The sequence below is a fragment of the Amia ocellicauda genome, chromosome 5 (genome assembly GCF_036373705.1).
Source record: "Amia ocellicauda isolate fAmiCal2 chromosome 5, fAmiCal2.hap1, whole genome shotgun sequence".
NCBI lineage: Eukaryota > Metazoa > Chordata > Actinopteri > Amiiformes > Amiidae > Amia > Amia ocellicauda.
In genome coordinates, this window is record NC_089854.1 from 50,645,552 (window position 1) to 50,670,485 (window position 24,934).

At 35.2% G+C, this 24,934-nt stretch overlaps 1 protein-coding gene across 3 annotated transcripts in view; it reads left to right on the plus strand.

The window, feature by feature from the left end:
* Positions 1-12,262: 12,262 nt before the first annotated feature.
* LOC136750466 (solute carrier organic anion transporter family member 1C1) overlaps positions 12,263-24,934 on the plus strand; it is a 41,842-nt gene continuing 29,170 nt past the window's right edge. Inside the window, exons 1-2 of one of the 3 annotated variants that reach the window (XM_066705601.1) lie at positions 12,263-12,693; positions 15,395-15,548. In XM_066705601.1, the coding sequence (XP_066561698.1) occupies positions 15,405-15,548 (144 nt within the window). In that variant the 5' untranslated portion in view covers positions 12,263-12,693; positions 15,395-15,404. The remainder of the gene's footprint in view (positions 12,694-15,394; positions 15,549-24,934) is intronic. The other 2 variants (XM_066705602.1, XM_066705600.1) reach the window with 2 other exon arrangements.

Genomic DNA, 24,934 nt, shown 5'->3' on the forward strand with positions numbered 1-24,934 from the left:
ACAGAAACATCCGATTTATCCCTATAACTCATGGAGATCGATAAACAGTTGTGTCCCACAAAAAATATTGCTTATTAATTCAGTAATTTTAGATAAACTGTAGGCCACGAGACACTTAATGCTGAATTTATGTATTACTTATTATTTAGTATTTTTTTTACTTCCTTTCCTTAAACATGAATTTTAAGATTTTTCTAAAAAAGCGATTGTTTCAGTGAAATTCCATATTCATAGATTCATAGATGCTCAGAGCGAGAGAGAAAATAGTTAGGGCCCTGTAGTCCTCTGTGGGTTAAATTCCCTTACAAATGATATTAGTAGCACCAGCCATACAATTAATATTCAGGTCTCTTAATTACATAGCTGATGAATGGTCAGTCTGTAACATTTAAATTGGTATCTCAGGTTTTCAAGAATGAAGGGAAGATGTAACAACATTTTTTATTGTTTTGTTTTGATTGCGAAGGGATTTTTTATTACATTTTTTAGGAGCATTGATAAATAAGAATGCCAAAAAGGTCCAAATAAATTGGACATTTTTAAAGGATTATTATTATTATTATTATTATTATTATTATTATTATTACTACTACTACTGCTACTTCTATTTGGGTACTTACGGGTTTGCTTTTAGCTTCATTGTCTTGGAAAGTCATATCTAATATTGACCATTGTGGATCCTGTGAAAGCCTGGAAGCCCAGAGGATTGGAAATTAACTTTACTTGCCTACAGGAGGCACGAAAGAGCACTTACCAGCGGTCCCCTCCTTAGTGACTTGAATGGGACCCTCATTCTTGATCCCTCATGCGAGATTTTGCTTGTCTCTTGAAATCTCCACCTGCTTACAACCTGGAAATTAAGCAATTGAAATCTCAGGTTGAACAACAGTCAGCAGCATCACTCTAGTAGCATGGGTGTCCATCACTGCAGCAGGTGATTCAGTGAGATTGATCCACTGTTGCATTGTTGCACATGTCATCAAGTGGGCAGAGCTTGGAAGAAGCGTCTGAGATCAGACCATTCTGTCAGCTCATGCTGTTCAGAGCTGTACCTAACCATTGGTGCCTAGATATTGCTGGGAAGCAGTGTAGGACAGCTTTGTCATCATGCCTCTCTTTTCATTTTTTCTAGGCTGATATCTTGTTTATGGAAATATGTACTTTAATCTTCATAAAATAACTAGTTCCAAATGGATTTACCTTTTTTAAAAAGGTTCTATATAAATAACACCCAGATGACCAAAACAAACAACAATTTATATTTATTCTTTATTCATATGGCCCTTTATTGACCTATAGATAAGTGTTTGTAATGAGAGATATAAAACAAAACCTCATCAGTAATAATGTAATATAATATATACATATTTGAATAAGCTTATTTATATGAAGACTTATTTTGATTCCCAAACAGCAAGATCTCTAGTTACTAAGACCCTGAAGACATTGTTAAAATATTATTTTATCAAAGTGTCAAAATATGCGTTTACATGTTTATCTTTAACATTTTTGGCAATTCTTACTTCAGAAATATACCAGAAAATTCTTTGCACTCTCCCAAAGGTGTACCTGTTCATACTACTGCCAACTCAAAGGAGTTCGACATCAGTACAGAATAGTATCACTTGTTCCACTAACTATGATCCTTTAGTTAATGTGTCAGAGGAATATTGTGTAATACTGTATTGAATGAGAAATACCTTGATGAAACACAGAGTGTTGCAGAGCTGATCGCTTGACTTCCTTCTTTGAATGGCTGAGACACAAAAAACTATTCCTTTGCTCCACATTAACTCAGGCCGTAAACTGTGTAGATAACTTATGCAGACATCCAATGCAAGGCACAAACACAAACAAAAAGATAAAAGAGGCTGACTTCTGTAACTATGACTTAGATGTTTGATATGAGTCATCAGCACAAACGTCAGAACAGTCTGTATCTTGGTGTATGTCTTTTTTCTAAACAGACGTCATTCAGAATCCTTTTAGAGACGTACTGTTATTTGTAAAGGAACAACAAATGAATAAAGACTGCATGCTATATAAATTAAAAAAGCAGCAACCCATGAAAAGATATCATAGAGAGATGGGGACAACTATTAATAGGCCATCATTTTTTAACATCAGAATTTCAGAAACCTGTGACAGGAGAATATAAAGTTGGTAGCGATTGATCTTGTGCAGTTCCAGTAAAATTTCAAGACAGATTTTTCAGTTTTTTCTTTTTAATGTGCTTCGAAACCTCAAAGCATAAATGATCAATCTTAAAGGAAACGTATTGCATCCTCTTCAGTGTTACTTAGCTTCTTTAATTTCCTAACTCTGCATTCCCCCCACCCCTACCTCAGTTTTGTTCACTAAAGTCACGATAAAGTACTGGTTAAAACTGTGGTATAAGCCAGTGCTCACTCATTGTGGAAATTTGTTATTGTTTTGACAGAATGATATTCTTAACGCTCAGCTTTCTACCTTTGATTTTACATGAGCTTCTTAGCAGTCATATTGAGTGCATAAGATGTGCATTTGTTGTTCACCAGCTGTTATTGTATTACTTTTATGATTTTATTACTGCTCTATACCTTGTATTACTTTTTTAATTATCAATGACTTTATCTTTTGTCTAATCAATAATTAAGCTGAGATTAAAAGGGGGCTGGGGAGGGATAATGAATACATAATTTGAACAGACAAAAGCATAATTAATTTCCTTTGTATTTTCAGTTTGGTTACATTTTCCTTTACAAATTCTCTTTAATCTCTGATTCTCTGAGCTGTAGATTATTTTAACGGCAACATGTTAGTGTTTTTGCATTGAATTTATAAATGACCAGGTATTTGTGTATCTGTTTGCAGCCTTTATGAATTACACACTACCTTTGTTTTAGTCCAAATATTGTTTTTGTAAAGGGAGCACTGAGAAGGATAATTTTGACATCTCGTCCACTGTAAACAATGAGTTCAAATATGAGACAATCACATTGTTTTGTGCATGCTGGTCAGACACATAGAGCACTTTCCATGCTGAAGAAGTTGGGTATATGTACTCTGTCTAGTTTGCGGCATTACATTTTTGATAGAACACATTGTATACTCATAAGTTTTAATATATTTATTTTTACATTTGGTACAAATTTAGTATCTGTTCATGTTTTGTCTTCTACGTAATAATCCAGTGTTCCAGTGTTACTATGTTAAAGATTGAGAAGGAGTCTACTCTGCATTGTCCAGCATGAATGAAGAAAGCACTACATCAAAATACACAATCATGCACTTGATAGGATAGTTTTTAGGTGCAAAGTTCACTGCCCTTTCAGTTGTTTCTGGGAAGTAGAAGTCTGGTCAAACATTATACATTATATTATTGGGGTCCATTTTTATTGATAAAGTTAAAACATCAACTGTATTTGCTTTCACAAAATACACAGTTAGGAGTGTATTTAACAGATTGAAAGTATTGCATGAACAGGGGAATCTACACAAATTAGATTCAAAATCTTTATAAATGTGCTCCTCATAATTAAATTGTCTTTAATAATAATAATAATAATAATAATAATAATAATAATAATAATAATAATAATAATATAGATGTTCTGAAATCTACACATCAGAAAATCCCAGATACACAGCCATCACTGGAACACTTGTACAGTATTATGAATGACTAACATGTAGTTATATGAAGTATAGGCAATCCAAAGACGAGACTCTGTGATCTGTAGAAAAAACATGTTAGTAAAGTAACACTGTTCTACACTTAGTTCCTCAATTTGCCAAACTGCTCCAGTACAGCGGAAGAGTGTCTGGACAACAAGGACAAAACACTTCCAATAACCCTTGAAGTATTTTTAATAGCCTTGTAGAGTTTTATGAATGGGATTAGAAATGTTTACTAAAGACACATTCCTTGAAATCACTTGTGTGAGCAACACAGAAAAGGGAATTCAAGTCCTTTACAACTTGTGGACGTAAGAATAATAATCACAGACAAACAATTTTATTAATTTTCTCAGGCTTTAAACATAATTCATATTTAAAAAGAAAGCATTTTTTTTTCATAGTTCATTAGAATTGGTTATACATATTGACATATGCTTTTTAAGTGTTTTGATATTTTTTTTATCTTTAAAAATTGATTCCATATTGTTTTTCAAGGATAACCAAACCTATTGAAAAGAAGAAGAAAAATAATATTAAAAAGCCTTGTATTTTTATATAGTTGGCACTTCGGAAATTGAATAATTATTTTCTTCTCATTAGTATCTTGCACTTAATACATGTAGCAATACTTTAAAGCAGAGGGATATTTAATTCACAAGTATTTGTTAAAGTGAGACTAATTTTATTTCTGGTAAATGTTCCATTTTGTACAAAATATATGCTGTACAGAAAAAAATAAAAACAAACATAACGTCAAAAAAAACTATGACAACAACAAAATAAATCTTTTAGATAAACATTATTTATTTTTAATGTTTTTTGTAAGTTAGACACTATACTGTAGCTCCTTTATTGCCAGATTTACTGGAAGTGCCTCTTGGTAAAATGTATTATACAGTCAATATGTATTGAAAATTATTAGAACTATTTGTCACAAACTGAACAATGTGGATGTTGTAATGTGAATACAGTTGAATAACATGAATTTAATTCTGTGGTACTCCGCGTTTTGTGCGTTTATTTTTGGTGTATTTTGTTTATGTTATTGTCATCCTTCCCAACATATAAATGTCACCATCTGCTTTTTGGCACCCTACGAAGAAATCTACAGAGCCCACAGTGGAGTTATAGCACTGTAGGGAGGCAGCTATTGCACAGTCCAGATTAGAATCCAGACTAGATTATGAAACTGAATCTGTGCTTGGTACTGGGTATTTTACTGGTTTGCCCCTTCACCCCTCCCCTCACACACACATGCTACAATATCCACTGAAATATCTCTCCAAGATCACTGTTCTCATCTGTGTAATGTTGATCTCAGTCTGTTTCCACCATTCTTGTGCAAGGAAGTGCAATGGGGAGTAAATGTCTAAACATGTGAAGACAGAGAAACCCAGATTCAAATGCATGTAGTGATTTGCTTCTTCCAATTCTAGGGATGTCACCACAATGAAACCTATTATACCTCTGATCATATATTTGATTTCACTAAAATGTTGAAGTTTACTGCTTCTCCTTACCAAACCCTTTGTAAAATAGAACCTGTTGTCTGTGGTTTCCCAGATACATACTGTGGGAATACTGGAGAAACATTAATAGTCTATTTGTATAACAGCTACAAACTAAACTAAAGTTCTGATTCTGACTTCTATTTTTAATATAATTATAGTGAAATATACAGTTAAACAATGTGGGAAAAAAATCACATAATTACTTTATGGATCATAAAAAAAAAGAAAAACACACACCGATCTCCATCTTTCTTACAACATGTTATGTGATAAATTTGTGGTATGCTTTTCACTTAGAAAGAAGGTTACATAACTGGATTAGGCAAAGACCTGAATGATTTGAATTCATTAGTTCAGGATTTGTCTAAAACCATAGGTTTAGATGCTGACAAGCGTAATACTTTACATCAGTCTCCAGAATGGCAGGTTCCAACAGAAAATGGGATTAACTTGGGCACTGGCATTTGCATTCTGTTCTTGTGGGCTAAAGTATGTTTCATAAATTTAATTAACATCTACAGGCCTTGCTCTTTTTATGCTGGTTAGAACATATTGTCCTCTTCTTTCAGATTTTGTTTACATAGTTGATTTTCAAATTCTTGCTAGTGTTGTTCCAGATTTAGCACATGCACTGCTTTAAAAAGTACTGCATTTTTAATCCAACTTAAATTCATTACTAAAACTCCATGCAATATTATTCAGTTCCTTACCTAAGAATTTGCATGTATCCACAGCACTATAGGTACAATTTGTTGAGTTAAATTAAAAACTGATGTATTTTCTCATACTTTTGGCAGAATGCATGACACGTTTTGCAAAATGTCTGGTTTTGAGAGTGTAAAGAAAAGCGAGGTGCTATTTATTTATTAATGTATTTATTTTACTATAATACAACAATACATGTGAATGCTTAAACATATTACCAATGCAGTTGTAAGAACAGTTAATGGATACAACATTGCTTCCCCACCAGTAAGAAAACCAAATCCAACAATGCAACCATTTGATCAACAAAAACTGGTAGTGAAATGCATCAGAAAAGAGGGGGCACCTCTTTACTCAAACTGTTATGGATGTATACAAAAAAAAACTCAATGCACTGGGATCAAGATGCAGCTTGGTACATAAATTGGGTGAATTTGTCAAGATTAAAATTATCCAGACCCACTGATTGAATACTGTGTGAAAACTGATATGCAATAGAAACATTTAATATCAGACATCACTGATACGAAGATTTCTTAGTACGCCCCCCAAAAAAGCAAAAACTTGATATTTAGGAATTATCACAATACTTCACTACATTATCTTATGTTTTGTCTTGCTATCACTGCATTAGTTTAAGTACATAACTCCAGACACACTGAAAAATGTCTAAAATGTTGCCGTCTGATTTGAGGTTCCTTATATCATTTTATGGGGAATTTGAATGGCACTTGTCCAACAAAATAAATTCAAGTAACATATTATATTAATTGAAGTTAGTAGCTTTTTGTTCTAGGTGAATATATTAAGGTGCATCTTGAAAGCTTCTAGTGATTCAGGTTCTAGGAATTTAAAAAGGTTCACACAAAAAATGGACACAAATTCCTAATTAATTAATTTATGAATACAACAGGAATAATACCATAAGAGCTCATGCACTTTCTATTTGCTTTGATGTTGATCACATTACCTTCATTCTTATTATTTTTTTATTGGCAGATTTACAGTTTAACACCTTATATATTATTCATGTGATCAATACCAAATCTGTACAAGAGGCAGCATACAAGAAGTACAGTTGTCATTCTTGTGCTACTGTACATTAATTCATTGGGAATAATGTGACCAAGGAAGGAGAAAAAGACACTTAAACTGCTGTTTATGTTTCTGTATGGTGTGAGAGAGGTGAAACAAGGACATACTTTATTGGTCCTGTCAGCCTGTGCACTAGATATTTTATTTTCCAAAGCCTAAGGTTTGATTAATAAGGGATGTGTTCATGCATTCTTCCTCTCCTTTGCTGTTCAAGAGCATCTCAATTTGAAAAGATAAACTCCCCCCATTAATAATTAAAATGATTCCCATGATTACCCAATTACCCAATTTGCTTGAGAATGCTTGTGTGGGGTGTGGTATAGAATAGTGACATTTTACCCAGTTATGTAGACGTGTATGTGTGTGTGTGCGTGCATGGGTGTGTGTGTGCGTGTGCATGCGTATGTGTGTGTGTGCACACGTAATGCATTAGAAACTTTTTCCCTTGGTGCAGACATGAACTGTGCTGGCTACAGCTATAAAGATCTATTTAAATTTACCTTTGCTTACCTCATTTGTTGTTTAAAATGAGATACAGACAGAATGTTGGTGTGGCTGCAAGGACTGTCATAACATTTTGTTTTGGGAACTGTGCTGTGTTGTGCAATGGGATGGGATGTTTTGAAGTGACGCTGATATGTACTCTTGCCACAACCTGCAACAGGTATAAAGACAATAGGAGGAATCCACTGATGGTAGCTTGGAAGAAACACAGGTAGGATTCTTCTGTTTGATTCTCTATTACATTTCTCATACATATTCTACAGCGGTGGTTCTCAACCCTAGTCCTGGAGGACCCCCTACCCTGCTGGTTTTAGTTCCAACTGACTTCTCAATTACTTAATTGAACCTTTCATTTAGGTAATAACTTTTAACTCTTTAAGATACAATTACCAGGAGTAAAAAACAGGGGTCTCAAACACACTTTCTGGTGTCTTCCAAATGTAATTCCTATGGGGATCTCAATACATTAATTAAGTTATGTAATCAATCATACACATATAGTTTAGTTTTCATTCATTCATTCATTCATTCATTCATTCATTCATTCAGTGTTTTACAATGGAATGGTAAACACTGTCTTCTGATTCAAGGTGCACTACATATTAAAATTTGCAGCCTGTAGAGAAATTTTAAAGGGGAACTAGTGCAATCCCTAAAATGATTAGTTTATAGTTATAAACTTATTTGGTAGTAAGAGTGTATGAGTAAAGAATCTGTGGTATTTCTGTTCAATTCTATTATTTCATAAACTTTTATAACTCATCTGTAAGTAGGAGTGTATGAGTATCTAACCCAGTATAACTTTCATCACAGTCATGGCTACTGTAAATACCCCAAAGGAGAGCTCTTTGGTGCTTCAGGATATGATGTTTCAACACTTACCGGACAGCAGAAAAAACTAAATCTACAAGAGCATGGGATTTGTCTTCTCCGTAGCAGCTCAAGTAAACTTATAGCATATACTGTATGTATAATGTAGATATGCAAATTACATACAATGGCTTGCAGTCAGGGGATCTGAGTCCTGAATTACCTAGATGACTGGCAGGTGTGTTCACATTCCAGGGAGCAGGTCTTGAGCCACACAGCTCTGGTCCTCGACTGCCTCTTGCAGTTGTGCCTACGATTCAACCAAAAGAAAGCCGAATCAAGCCAACAAAGCAGGTGCAGTTCCTCACTGTCCTGACCTCACAGAGAGGTGTTCCCTCTGAAGAGAGAAAAGGGTTGAAAGGCAGTGTCCCTTTGCCAGAGCCTGCTCGGCGCATCATAGTCTCTGTCCCTTGGCCTTCTGCAGCTGAGACCATTGCAGATATGGTTTTGTGCTAATCGAATACAACCACAACATGATTACCATCGCTGAGTGACAATCACTCAGGCGTGTTGAAAGGCACCCTGATGGTTGCAGATCCCTTTGAACCTCGCCCTCGAGATGACCCTTGGTCTCATTTGTCACTGAGTGGTGATGACCATAGATGCCTCTAACCTTTTTTGGTGCTCCAGCACATTTGTTTGTGTCCTATAGTGCAACAATGCAGGGCCAGACACTGTCCAAAAACTGACTGGCATGCCAGTACCTAAGCACTTGGTGGCACACTATACTTATTACATGCATTTATTGTACTTTCCTGTATTATGTAAATCTGTTGAGAAGTGTTTTGTGATAATTGAAACTCTGTGTAAGGACGTCTGCTTAATCCATTAATTAATTGTTTAAAATCCCATCCCATCTTAAAGTGTCCTAGTGAACATGGAGGTATACAGTCACACTTCCACTGGATGTAATATTTGTAATATTATATTGCATATTAATATTATATATTATATTATTATGTTGCTGTGGGGAAGACAAATTCCATGCTCTTGTAGATATGGGCTTTTTCTGCCAATAAGGGTTGAAATGTCACATCCTGAAACACCACAGAGCTCTCCTTTGGGGCATTTACAGTAGCTATGACTGTGATGAAAGTTATACTTTTTAATCTTTAAGAGTTAGTAAAATGACAGAATGGAATAGAAAAAATACTGATACTTACACTCTTACACTCCTACTTACACATGACTACATTTAAACCAATCATTTTAGGGACTGCATTAAACTAGCAGCTGTTCCCCTTCTTAATGTTTTTAATTGTTGGCCTTCTTTGATAATGCCTGGTTTGGAAGCTAGCCTTTGCCTATTTATTTCTTGCCTGAATTGCTGCCCTTTTCTAAAGTATTTAATTTATTGTTGTTTTCTTCTTTCATCCCCCCACCACACCTCCGTTTACATCACTGATAATTGTAGGCTTTTATCAATAACTATACTGAGCAACAAGGTTTTGGGTACTAGACTGTTCAGACTGTTCAATCAAGACTAATCCAATTTGCACATAGCCTTTCAGTTCAGTGAAAGATGATGGTATTGCAATTCCTATCAGACAGAAATAAATAAATATATATATGTGCCCTTATTTATGTATGTATGTATGTATGTATGTATGTATGTATTTATTTCCAGGAGATAACAGTGGGCTGAATTAATGAGAGATTACAGACTGTTAAACAAGCAAACACCAAAAAAGTGTCAAAGTGACAAAATGTGGCACACATATGAGCAAATAGTATAAAAAAGTAAAAAGTATATCATAAAGTATAAATCTGAAAGTTAGAGGTGAAAAATTGGTCATTGATACTACATTTTACTATAATTTTTACTTTGTGCAGTCTTACTCAGGAATTATTGGATATTATTCATTTTGAGCTCCCCCTCCCCCAATACTGAAACAGCGTTAATTTGTCTCCCTCAATCATAGGCGTTCCCCCCAATTTTGTGAAAGACTCGATCATTCATAGGCATTATTTATGAGGTGCGTTGGTGAAATCATCTTTGACATGTACCTCCCCCATCCCGTACCTCGCTTAATTTTATTACGAAATGATTTGTTTCCTAATTTACATGAAAACTGAAATGTTTGTGTAGTTTCGGATTGGTGCACTTTTTTCCTTTGTTTAATATATTATTTTAAACAGAGGAGCTATCTGTTTCAATTTTGTAAAATCTGTCACTGCTAAATTATCACAACAGTTAGGTTTTGCATTGTAACATTGCCATCTGTTCAGCAGCATTTTTCAGGTATTTTGGGGTGATCTCTGCATCATGGCACGATTGTGTGTGTGTTCTTAAATTTGTATAAAATACAAACAGAAAGTAAAAGACAGAAGTTTGACAGCTGTGCAATTTCCCTGTCTATCTGTATGTACAAATTGCTATACATTTTTGCTAAAAGTGACAAATATAGATTCAGTGCATGCATAGTACAATCTGTGTGATTGTCAAGTTCACTTATGGAAAACCACAAAATACATGTTTTGTGGAAAGTGATTACGTTGTCAAGTTCTTTCTCCATATGAAAGGCATTGTAAAAGGATTACAGCTGTTCAGAAATATGCACTTAAGATGCATTCTACTTCCGCAAGCCAGTGTTTATACCACAGAGAAAACATTTGCATATAGTATTATAGACTTTTTACCCCCCTTTTTTACCAAAGGGAACTCCACTTTCAATTTTTATCATCTAAATATATTTACTACATTATAAGCACTTGATTGTTACCTGATTATTATCAGTGTGTATGGTGAAGTGAAGTTTTTGGACACCCCTGAAGATTAAGATAGTTATTAGAGCCATTAAAATATAATTAATGGGGGAACTGGCTGTTTATATTTATAAATACCACATGTTGCACAGTTCTTTGATTACCAACCAGCCTTGACAAGCTATTTTGCACAGGATGCACAGAAACCTGAGTAGCAAAAAGTGGTACATCATAAACATTACATGAGGTACATTAGGATGCCACATTATTCAATAGATGTTTGACTTTGCCTGAAGACAGGATTTGTTAGCTCCATATTTTTCCAAGCTATCAGCATTTCCAACATCTTTTTTTTTTCGTGCCCAGTTAGCTAGGTAGCATGGACATTTTAAAGCTAAAGCTGAAATGAAGATCTTATTAGGCATACGCAGCAATTAAGACAGTAAAATTACCAGTCTTTCAATGTATTTATTTATTTGTTTGTTTGTTTGTTTGTTTTAGGTCATTTAGCTTTTGAATTTATGGATTTCTTCATTCATTCTTTGTTTGTATTGACTGAAAAATATCTGAAATATTATGTCAGTTCCACACACAAATACATAACTAAATTGTAAACACATAACTAGATTGAAGAAATGTATTATGTGTTTATGAATTAATTCGTTTATTAGGTTTCTGGTTAGTAGGCCTACTTGTTGCAGAGGAGAATATTTCTGGTCCTGAATAGTTGTCTATGTTGTATTAATTAAACTGTATGTATTAATTTATATTATAATAGGAGAAACAACATGTTTGAGACAAAAGTCAATGAGGCTTTTGCTTCGTTTAAAACAACACGTGGCATGTGACCAAGTGGAGAACACACATACATTTGACAATTTAAGAAATGCAAATCTTGACGTTGGTTAGTACGCAATTTGCAATAATAGCACTATTCTTAAAGTAAGCTCATTGATCTCAGATTAAATCAGACTGTAATAATTCGCAGCACGCGCACTTCAAATTCAATTACTAGTGTTTATTTAAAGAATCAACGTTGCACATCGCACAGTAAAACAACCATGGACCTTTAGGCGACTATATATAGATAGATAATCAGTGTTTGTTTAATCATACAACGCATACATGAGTGCACGTCCTCATCTCACATTGCACGTATTGCATTGGAGATTTAGGACGTATCAGTTTGCATAAAAGACTCTCTCTCTCTCTCTCTCTCTCTCTCTCTCTCTCTCTCTCTCTCTTAAAAGCAGAATCACGTGTTTGTATCAAATCTTCAAGCGGCTTGCACAGACTAAAACAAGAGCTTTAACTGTTTCGGCGTTCGTGGTAGGAACCGGACCTGGGAAGTTGACGTCAACAGATTAAAGGACGTGAAAAAGTGCATGACTGGGGTGTACCGAACTCCTGACAAATAATTAGCTGGAGGACCTCAATAGGCGCTGATGCCTTAGTGTTTTTTTGTTCTTTTTTTTTTTGTCCTTCTTTTTGTGACCTCTGAGTGGGTTTTGGGTTTAGCATTCATATTATGCATGACACATTGACCAGCAACATGAATATATTCGCAAATCCGTAGTTGGTGCCGCACACGGGATCGCACACCACAAAACTGCGCTCAGCTCCAGCACCAGTAGTAATATAGGTAAGTAGCTGCATGATTTAAACGCCTCTGCAATGTATATCAACTGTAACTAAGGCAACACGGTAAAAGATTACAACTATCTTTTTTTATATTGATTATGTTAACTTCTTTAAGCAATAGTAAAAGCTCGATTTTACTTTAACAAAAATAAACCAGTCCTTCCAGTAGCCTACTCATCTACATGTCCTCTGTTTAGTACAGTAGTTAATGGAAACTTCTCTTACTGTTGGGATATAGCTCGCACTGTCCAAAAGTTGTACTCTTTTTGTTGTTTTTGCGCATCTTAACAAAGCAATTCCTGAATCCTTACAGCTTTGAAACGTCTCTTATCATACAAAAACAACTTTAAAGTTTATTTGACATTGACACAAGAATAACTTGCAAAATAGAGTTATTATGATTATGGTGATGATGATGATGATTAAACTTCATCTTCAATAATTTTGAAGACCTTTCTGTCTTGCTTTAATTATGGTGAATATATGTTCATGTCCGTGACACATGTAGGAAGAAGAAAAGTCAGGAGAAAAAGTCATATTCATGTGCTAATTAGGCAAAGTGAAGATGGAGAGGGATGCAGTGGTTTATGTTGTCATGGTTCCTGTGCCCTGTGTAAAGGCTATGAGATAAAAGCCACCTACTGTCTTCCTTATTTTAAGATGTATTTAACTTTATGTTAGTCTTTGGGTGTTTTGTTTCTGGACTAGTTTATTTGCAGTCAGCAAATGTACGGCAGTGCTTCTTGTTCTCTTTGAAAGGCAAGGGAAAAGATGGAATAGTGCTCTAAACCTTCCTAAGGGTTTGACAACTTGTGTTGTGTATGAAGACAGAAAAATGTGTTAGCACTGTTAAGCCTTTTTACTCACGTCACATTACATATCAATAATTATTATTTTCAATTATTTTAGGGATGTTAAATATGTATTTGTGTATGTACTTATTTATACATATCTTATTATCTTTATATACACATCAAGTCTTACCTTCAAGTGAGGTGGTGTATAAATTACCATTTAAACTGGGTTTCAGATTATATAAACAAATAATTTGCTTAATTGGACCATTTAGCACTGTACACTATTTGTTAAACATACCTTTTTTTAAAGAACTGTAAAGCCTACTGGCCTCCATCCAGTTCTGAATGTCCCAAAATTGTAACCTTTTTTGTTTTTATTTATAACTATTAGAAAGTGAAACTCGATTGCATTCAAATTTGTAAGATGTGATCCGTTGCTAGGTCAAAGTTTTGATTTGATCGAGACCAAAGATCATCCTCAAAATGCATTATATATATATAATTTTAGGGATTTGGTAAGTAAATGTAATTAACTGTCTGGAATTAATTCATAACTTGCTATGTATAAATTACCTTAACATAAGGTTAAAGAACATACGCATCAAATATTACATTTTTATCTATCAACTCCAATATCTGATGATTTAAAAAATAATATCATAGCAAAAACTCAATACAGGAGATTCAATGAGGTTACAGTATGTGTGAACAAGACCTTATCACTTTCATGTTATGCTTGGTGATTGGAACTATCTGAATGTGATCCAGAAAAGCACACCACAAAATGTAACCTCTCACTCAGGTTGGCATAAGATTTGTGCACAAGATTAAGCTTGTGGAATGTGATGACTTAATTACCTGTCAGAGCTGTTTTGGCTGGAAAGTTGCACAATGTTCTTGAGAAGTGTACTGTATAGCTTGTGTTCCATTTACAAAATGGTGTTGACGTTTGTTTGAAGTATATAGGGCTGGTAGTTTGAGAAACAAAATTGTGCTGAGAAAATAAGAATAAAGGTAAAGACAGAGTTGTTTTTATAATGACCAGCATCACACTGGATGGGAGCTGGATGTTACTCTTACAACAGAAATAAAATAAAAATCAGCAGACCAGTCGCTTTTTATAGAAAGTCAAGACTTATATACTTTACTATTTTGATGTAATGGAAATGGAAAGGCTGGGACAGACTAACTCCAGTTATTCCTACAGAGTTCTGTCTCATGAAAACAACAGTTTGGGAACACATCTTTTGTGTTTTTGCCATGATGTTTTGTTCAGTGTCACATACAGGATTTTGCTGCTACTGATGAATGGTGCTTATTGTTGATTTATTTCTGAAAACATGGACAAACAACCAAGAATGGCACTGTCATCAAACTGTTAAAATGACTTGACACCGCAGAACACTTTTTAAATTTTTTATTTTGTAGTTGAAAGTGTTCTGTAGTATCAACAAATTGACTTCTGTTTCTGTGTTTGTTTTGTTCTTTCTAAATATCAACAAAAATAAGGAATAGAAATTTTGAACAGGATTACAATTATATTTGAGTGTAATCAATAGGGACTATAAAATGTATTATGGTTGTGATTTATTCATTTTGGATGACTGTGTATTTGAGTTACTGTAAAACCTACCATGTTTCTGATTATGTTTCCAATTCATTTAAACAGGTCAGATAATTACATTATCTTTAAAGGCTATTAGGTTATTTGAATTCAGAGATAGCAATCTCTTGAAAAACTGTAGTATTTGGGGTTGCACTCCACTGAACTAATCACATCAGAATACTGTGTAATATGTAGCTGGAAAGGAGAACACCACATACACACACACACACACACACACACACACACACACACACATACACACACAAAGAAAGTCACATGCTTCAATTATCTTCTTTAAGGACTACATCAATGTCAAGAAATTTCAGAATGGAAACTTCAAACAAGGAGAATGGTATCATCCCATGGAAGATGGAACCCCCACCTAAGGAGAGATGCTTAGCAGAGACTGAGCTCTCTTTAAATGGCAAACACTCCTGCTTCTCCAACCTTAAGGTATTGTTGTATTTCTGTTGGTTGTGGATGCTGTGTCTTAGTTTACAAAGCATTGTGCCTAATTCTTTATCCAAAAAAACAGTAGTCCACTGCAATTGAAGATGCAGACATATTTAATTAAAGCTGCCACTGTCAGATCAGCTCCAACTCAGTTTCAGGTCTTAGATCCCTTGATGTTGTGTAGTTGGATATATCCTTTAGGTAAAGACTTGACATGCTCAGGAGTTTGTTTCAGATGCTGGCCAACAACAGTGCATTTTTAGAATGTATGTATCATAACCTCAGCAAAAAAGAAACGTCCTCTCACTGCTTTTATTTTCAGCAAACTTAACATGTAAATATTTATATGAACATAAAAAGATTCAACAACTAAGACATAAACTGAACAAATTTCACAGACATGTGACTAACAGAAATAGAATAATGTGTCCCTGAATAAAGGGGGAGTCAAAATCAAAAGTAACAGTCAGTATCTGGTGTGGCCACCAGCTGCATTAAGTACTGCAGTGCATCTCCTCCTCATGGACTGCACCAGATTTGCCAGTTCTTGCTGTGAGATGTTACCCCACTCTTCCACCAAGGCACTTGCAAGTTCCCGGACATTTCTGGGAGGAATGGCCCTAGATCTCACCCTCCGATCCAACAGGTCCCAGGTCTCAGACGTGCTCAATGGGATTGAGATCCGGGCTCTTCGCTGGCCATGGCAGAACACTGACACTCCTGTCTTGCAGGAAATCCAGGGAAGGTGGGTTTGTGCCCATAGGCGACATTGTTGCTGGTGATGTCTGGTAAGGGCCTGCCTTACAACAGGCTTACAAGCCCTCAGTCCAGCCTCTGTCAGCCTATTGCAGACAGTCTGAGCACTGATGGAGGGATTGTGCGTTCCTGGTGTAACTCGGGCAGTTGTTGTTGCCATCCTGTACCTGTCCCGTAGGTGTGATATTCAGATGTACCGATCCTGTGCAGGTGTTGTTACATGTGATCTGCCACTGTGAAGACGATCAGCTGTCCTTCCTGTCTCCCTGTAGCGCTGTCTTAGATGTCTCACAGTACGGACATTGCAATCTATTGCCCTGGCCACATCTGCAGTCCTCATGCCTCCTTGCAGCATGCCTAAGGCACATTCACGCAGATGAGCAGGGACCCTGGGCATCTTTCTTTTGGTGTTTTTCAGTCAGTAGAAAGGTCTCTTTAGTGTCCTAAGTTTTTATAACTGTGAACTTATTTGCCTACCTTCTACGAGCGACACAGCCTGAGTGGATAGGACTTTGTGTCTGTTTTATTCTTTCTTTACATGATTGTAAACAGCAATACACGTTTCTGTTAAGAGATATTAGGAAGAGCTAACGTGTATAGACAACATATTCAGACAAGCACGTCACCATAAGAATATGTTTCCATGTGCAACAATAATATTAAACAGCGAATATGTATTATTAGTATTGTCATCATTTGTGCTAGTATATATGTATTTTAAACGCACAGCGTGACCCCCTTCATGTATTACTCTTACTACAGATTTGTAACTGCAAACAACACTTTTTGCCGTATTATTTATAATGTACTTATCAGACGTCCTTAACCCGGGTAATACAGTTGAAACAAAATACACACGTTTCACGATTAATCATCCAGATACAATATAGCAGTTATAATTGAACTAAAGTGTGCGCGTCTCAGTCATGGCGTTTATGGACGCATTTATTAAACCAGTCCTTATGTTTTAGAGGAAACCCAGATCTGCTGTATTTATTTATTCATTCATGTCACTTGTAAATGGGCACTTTAATGAATCGTGTTCGCCTTCATACTGACTGTCTGCTGGGCTGATATACAACACTGCACACCATTCACACAACACAGCCTGAAACACGCCCAGCTGTTCATACAATATTAATACAATCCGATTATTATCCTTCAGTTTATTTTAACTAGTCAGTCACTGCACCGGTCCTGTGAAATCAGTCTTTAATGCACTCGGATATTAACTGTATCAGTCATTGTCTCTGTACGTGGATTTCACTTAAGATTATATCTTCCGACACAATGTCTCTGATCTCTTCCCTGTGTCTGCACGTCCAGCGCACTGCTCTCTTCTGAAAGGGACTCGTGTCCTCAGTGGGTGCTAGTGATGTGCAGTTCGGAATCTCTTTAGTGACTCGTTCAGTTTATCGGTCATTCGAACATGATCATTTGCTTCATACGCGTCCTCAGCTCTGTGCCTCGGTACATTCGCAGAGAAAAAATGATCAAGCCTGGAACATTATAAAGTCATGTTTATAACTAATAATTGGATGCAGGCTACAATGATGAATATAGTTAGTTGATTATTGATTTCATGATAAACACACATGAAAACATGCACCGAGCGTTTGCTTAAGTAAAAAAGACTCGTGAACGACTGACTCGTTCAGTTTTATCGTTCATTTGAAGGCAGCTCAGTACTCCGTCCAACAGCTGTTAGTTTTCCGTTCAAAAATAAAAATAGATCGAGCCGGCAGCATTATAAAAACATGATTTGTAACTGATAATTTGATACGTTACAATAATTAATGTAGAAGTTGAGTATTGATTGTCATGATAAACACATCAAATTATACAGCGTGCGTTTACTTAACGTAAAAACGACTGGGCCGTTGCTTTTTATTATTTCGGTCATTTGAAAGGCTGGCAGCGGAGTTACACTCAATATGACTGAATATGCAGTCCTCCAGCATAGTCCGTCCAACAGCTGTTAGCTTTACGTTTGCAAAGAAAAATAGATCAAGACAGTTTTATTTATTTATTAGCAGACGCCCTTATCCAGGGCGACTTACAAAATATAAACGCAATACAAAGTGCAAAAAATACAGTTCAAGTGTAAATGCAGTTCAAGGCATAAAACATATTACAATTACATTACAGTAGCATTCAAAAGACATGTTTGCAACAAATATTTGGACGCATGGTACAATAATTAATGTAACGTATTAATTGAATTTTGATTGTAATGATAAAAACCGATGAAATCATACACCGAGCGTTTGCTTGAGTAAAAAAGACTGGTAAATGACTGAGTTGTTCATTTGTATCGTTCAATTGAACAAAGATCCGAGTCAGTGAGAAGAGTCGAACCTCCATCACTAGTGGCGGGACGGACGTTACGGACGCGTCCGGCAGCAGATTGTTAACCGGCCACCAAACACCAGTGGAAACGGCGTCCGGGCCGGAAACGGGCCATTAGTGTCTTAACAACCGTTCCACAGGTGCTGGTTCATTAATTGATAATGGTTAATTGAACAAGCATGGAAAACATTGTTTAAACCCTTTACAATAAAGATCTGTGAAGTTATTTGGATTTTTTCAAAATTATCTTTAAATTACAGTGTCCTGTAAAAGGGAGGTTTCTTTTTTTGCTGAGTATATATGTATTTATTTAATTAAATCATTTAATTAAATTACCTTGGGTTCATGGGATGGAATAAGCAAGACTGTATGCTGATGTTCAGTTTGTCCTTTCTTTTAAAGAAAACAGTCAATTGAATACACTATGCAAATATTATGATTATGTAAATAATACTAACAACTGATGTTATTTTTGTTGATGTGCATGCTTGGTTCCTTTCTTTTTAGATTTTGCTTATATTCTTATGCGCTCTATGATGAAAGCCATATTCTCTCCTGGCTAAGCAAAGGCATTAGGCACTAGCAAAGCACTGTGTTTTTGTTTTTGATAGCTGCTTTGTTTTCCCGCTGCCTGTCATACTACAGTAACACCCAAAATAAGTTTACTTTCAGTTTGGCTGTTAACAAAAAGAGCAGCCTTTCTCTTCTTGCTCTGGCGCACAAAATTTCATGAAGAGCTCAGTTGATCTCAAATCAGATGGAGACAACACAGAACAACCTATCTCACTCAACTAAAACAGTGTTGTGGAACTGATGCAGCAATTAATGCCAATGAAGGGTCTGCACCCTATGAAATACATAGTGAACAGAGCATTACAAGACCATCTTTTAGCATATTCCACTGAAACAGTATCAAGGAACTGTTAGTTACTAATGTTACTACAGTGCTGTACACCTGCCTTCCATTAGTTTTATAGTTTCCATTAGTTTTTATAGCAAGGCAAGTTTTGCTCCTGTTTTTTTTTTTAATCGTAAATAATCATATTTGCATAACACACAGAACAGGTAACAGGAGGGAACTGTATGTTCAAACGCAAATCTGTTCGACTAATGTATTACATTTATTTTGCAAGTGGCAATACACAGCCAGATACAGATCTTTAAAAATCCTTGCTGCTGTTTTTATGGGTGAGGTCAGATTTGTTTTAACTTTTAAAATACAAGATAAGACTTGATACCTTTAATGATAGAGTGTTGTGAAACTGATAATTCATTTTTCACTCCCATAAAATGCAATTTGTAAATCAGCATGCTTATGTTTTTTTTAAATTCTTCTAAGCTTAATAGGCCAAAATAAGGCCCTGCAATGTACAATGAGCTGCTGCTTATTATACGTCATTAACATATACATTAACTTTAATATCATAAATAATATGTATTTGCAGTATATTCCTCTGAAACCCTTGGGCAATTAGGGTATGCACTGTCATTTTTTAATTTTAAGAATGGCTTTTTTCACAGAATCCTGTTGTAGATCGATAGAAAATTAAAACATGAAGGATATACCTTATTGTTATTTAATTTAAGTGCACACTCTAATGCATTTGTAGATAATTGTCCATCTGGAAAGATTAACTAGCCAGATTGCCATTGTTACATAATTAGGGTTAACTTTTTTATAATGAGTTCCAAGAAATAATTTGAGCATTCTCTAGTCAGTTTACATCTATGTCTTGCTCATGTTAAGTATACAAGTACTGATAATAGTAATTAATATAATTGTATCAGTTTTCATGCTAATAAGCAGTAGAATGTCCGGGGGGGGGGGGGGGGGGGGGGAGATGGGGAGCGAGAACAGTGAGGCTGTGCATCATACTCTGATAAACCTCCTGAGATAATTTAATTTAGTAGGGCCAGACAGACCCTGTGGGATGTTTCCAAAATTCTGTGGAACTTTCTATAAAAATTATGTGGAAAATCTGCATAAATTAATATATTAGATTTAATTAATTTCTATAAAGAAATTGCAAGTGAGATTTCAAGTGTTCTAACTAAGCAGTGCCTGCTTCCAATAGTGGTCTACGGTGTGCTAACAAGGTACAAAAAAGTAATCCCCATCTATATCAAAATCAAATGGAGATTATCGATGATGATCGTTTGCATTTTTGGTGGATATGTATTTTGTGCTGGTATCAACTTTGCCATGCTTATTATAGAAAAAATTCAGAGATTCAGATTATGACATAATTCGGTGTAATTTTTACTTCAACACTCTAGTCAGTTTGTTTATGTCTTGCTCATGTTAAGTATACAAGTATTGACAATATTAATTAATATCGATTTGTCTTTTTCCAATTGATTTGACATTGTAGATTGTCCGATACATGATTGATATACCTCAAATCCAAACTTAACATGCAAATTTCACAGGAACGAAATGCAACTCTCAAACCAACGACTTCTATGGTGTATTAAGTGTTCACTAAAAAATGTGTGAACAAGGTAGAATCTGTCCTGTTTTAAGTATTTGTTTTACTGTGATCATGTTACTTTATTATATAATTATGTGATTAGATTATGACTTTATTGTTGTGTGACTGGCATTACTTTATTTTGTGCATCATTTGAATTAATTGAATTCTGCTTGAATTCTACTTTTTAAAGAATTTCTGAGGGCTTTAATCAGAAATCAGGACTCACGGATTCCTTCTGGCCCTAGCCTAGGTCTGAACAAGTTCAGAGTTGGATGTCTTGCTTACAGGCAGCTAAGAAAAAAAAGTTCTCCCCTAAAATCTCACAATCCACTGAACTCTCCCTTTAACCATGAAAATTAGAATGCATCTACCCTGTGGATATACAGAGTGTGACAATGGGAAATGTGGGGCTGTCTATTTTTATATATGGTTTTATGTGTGCTGCACCAGAACAAGTTCATAACAGTCTTTTTTTTACTGAATGGCAATACATACATACATACCTACATAGCAGACGTAGAACATGTAGCATTCATGGACCATGGACATTTGGACAGTAATGCTGCACTGTACAACCGGCAATAGCAACCCCAACATAGACGAAGATATGCTGCAGGGTGTACTGGCCTCACACAGATACAATTTGACCCCCTCATACATTCTCCACATGAGCATAAAATAAAGTGCATTCACTTATCATAGAGCCATAGAACATACACATATACAGTACATATACACACACGTGTTTATTTTTATTTTTTTCCTATTTTCTACATTTATTTGTGACTAATTCCAGTAATTGAGTCACATACAACTAATCAGGACAGTTGGTATTGGCGGCTGTAGGCTACTTATAACAGGTTTCACATGTAATTTATAATCTCTGTTGTCGCAGTGGTTAAGGAACAGCGCTCTGTGTTCAGTTCTTGAAGAGGGGGTGTAATTATTATAATTATTATATTGTTTTTTAATTATATATATATATATATATATTATCCTGAAGTTAAAGGTTATCAGAGTAGAATGTACAATTATAAGGTGATTAATTAGGCTTTTACACAACTTCCCTTAATTAGAATTAAGGGAAGTGATATTATATTGGGATATTCTGTTGTCCGGTGTTACATCTTTATGCAAATAATTTAATTATGTTGAAAACTTAAACTTTAAAAACTAAAGTTAATTAGGTACAGACATGTTTTAATTTCTGTTACAGGCAAGGGTACAACGTTCAGACTAAATGCAGTATCACACAATTCAAGTCTTTCCACATTCTTGTCCAGTGCAGCCCTTTTAGAAGGTGTAATTAGTTTACTCAGGGCAAAAAGTTGCATGTATCTGTGAGATGGGTGTTGGTATGAAGGTATGAGAAGCAATAAAAGGCTGGAGGCAAAGTTTTTCATCTGCCAACCATGCATGTTGCCATCTTTTTTTATATAATAATAATGATTATGTAATAATAATAATTTACCATTTACCATAATTAACACAGAACAGGTAAACCTAATTTCTCAATTTTGTACATGTTATATAGCAAATATTTTTTTAGTTATTAAACAACAAACAAAATTATTAATTGGCATCTCTTTGTTTTTCAGCAGGTCTTACCAGGGTATATTTATGCCTTTGCAAGGCTTTTATTACTGTGATTGATTACTATTGTTATATTTCTTAGTACCCATCCGTAAACAGGGCAACTTACAATACATCACTTTAATTTTTACATATAAGTATCCACTTATATAGTTGGGCTTTTACTGGATCTAGATACAGTACTTTACTCAAGGGTACAACAGCAGTATCCCCCATCTGGGATTGAACCCACAACCCTCCCCCTTAGGAATCCAGCAACCTTACCACTACTCCACACTAGTTGCTGAAAATTGTGACTGGCTTCAATGGTACACATAGGTAAAATTGGGAATTAGAAGATTATAATTATAAGACATTTTCCCAATGGATTCATTCACCCTTGCTGTTTTGTTGAAGAAATGGTTAGTTTTAACTAGATACATTGCTTAAATTAGATAAATAAAGCTTTTATTGTATTCATATGCTGAAGTATAGAGATTTCATCACAAATATACATTTCTGAAATTAAACATCTGGTTTATAACATATAAGTAAGATTGTTCCAAGGAGATATAAAGAACATAAGCATGGCACCTTTTAAAAACAAAACAAAAACATAGAAATACCAAGTCAAGGACCTTGCATCAGTAAAGCTACTAGCACTCAGAAGCGTTGTCAGTCTGAACAAATGATCTCTGGGTTTTACATTTCTCTTTATGTTTTTCTTATTTTCCTGTGTCATGCTACTTTTGCTCATATCTCCAAGAAAGCATTCCAAAGCAAGTGAAACGATAACTAATCTGTATGAAACTGCCAACCTAAAAAGCAAGAAAGAAAAGCAAGTTTTTCAAGCTCCCCCTCTATCTCCCTCTACCTTTATCTCTATTACAAATCAGCTGGTATTGGTAAAGGGTATGGGTTGTCATATGCTTCTTATTTCTGAATTAAGAATCTTAATGTCAAGGATCAGGAAATTGGTTGAACAGTTTGGTGCTCTGAAAATAATACAGATTTTTCACATTTTTTACAATATCCACAATTAATCTTAAAATTTCTGCTGCTCTTTTCCCTGACTGGTGCATATGTTGTATATCGCTTACCATGTGGAAAACAATAGTTTACTTGATAAGGCATGACCATTATACTGATGACCTAGTTTGAAGCTGAGAGTTTACAGAAACTGGTTGTTTAAACAAGAAGTTCTTTTTTTTATCTCCAGCGTAACGGACCACTCAGTTGGAATTACTGAAGATAATTGATTGTTTTTGTGGCATAAATCAACAAAAGCCTGAGGGCCCAATGTCTGGTATATTTAAATGTTTAAAGTATACATAAAAATATGAAAGAGATCTATAATTTCACGGGGTATATAATTCATTTTTGCTTATTATTTATTCTTAATTATAATTAGATTACTTTATTGCTCTTATGGGAAAATCTTAATAGTTTCTGTTGTTTTTGTTGTTGTTTTCATTTACCTTTGTGTTTTAGTATTCTTGGTTTAATCAAGTTGTATTTATTAATTTGACTTTATTTATTGATAAAGTGGTATTGAATTTCATCCTACTGCAGTGAAAGAACTTTCCCAGTTTAAAAGGATTAAACATGGAATAACAGTTTTTGTGCTCTGGATGAGCCCTTATTAATTGAGGTGTTGCGGATCCTTATGATAATATGAATTCCACAAATTTGTAATTTATTTCCACAACATTTTGTAATTTATCTATAACTACAAGAAGACAGAAAAAATAAGATTTCTCCTTTTGACCCAGTTCCTGTGAGCAACTGACAGAATCATTGCAAAATGGTTGTGGTGTTTGTTCAGTGAATTTATTTAGTATTGGTTTGGGAGTTGGCAGTTGGCAGTTGGCAGTTGGCAGATGAGTCAAAGTTTGGATTAAATCCAGACTTAAATCTAGGTACAGGTAACAACATATATGGTCGGTCTCTGAACTTGGTAAAGCATCCAACATCGCCCCCCCCACCCGAAAAATACCCCCACCCTGCCCCTGCCCCCGCCCCCGCCCCTGACATCAGGAACCGGAATTTTGGCTTAGCATTGTTCCCACACTGCTGTTGAGGCTGTTCGGCTCAGAAACAGGTGTGCCAGAGACAAAGGTTCAAATCCGAGCAGGGGGTTTGACTGCAATAGCTACAACAACAACACACATATCAATTACAATTACATAAACTACAGTATTTTAAAGACCCAAGATGCAGCTAACTTAATGGCAG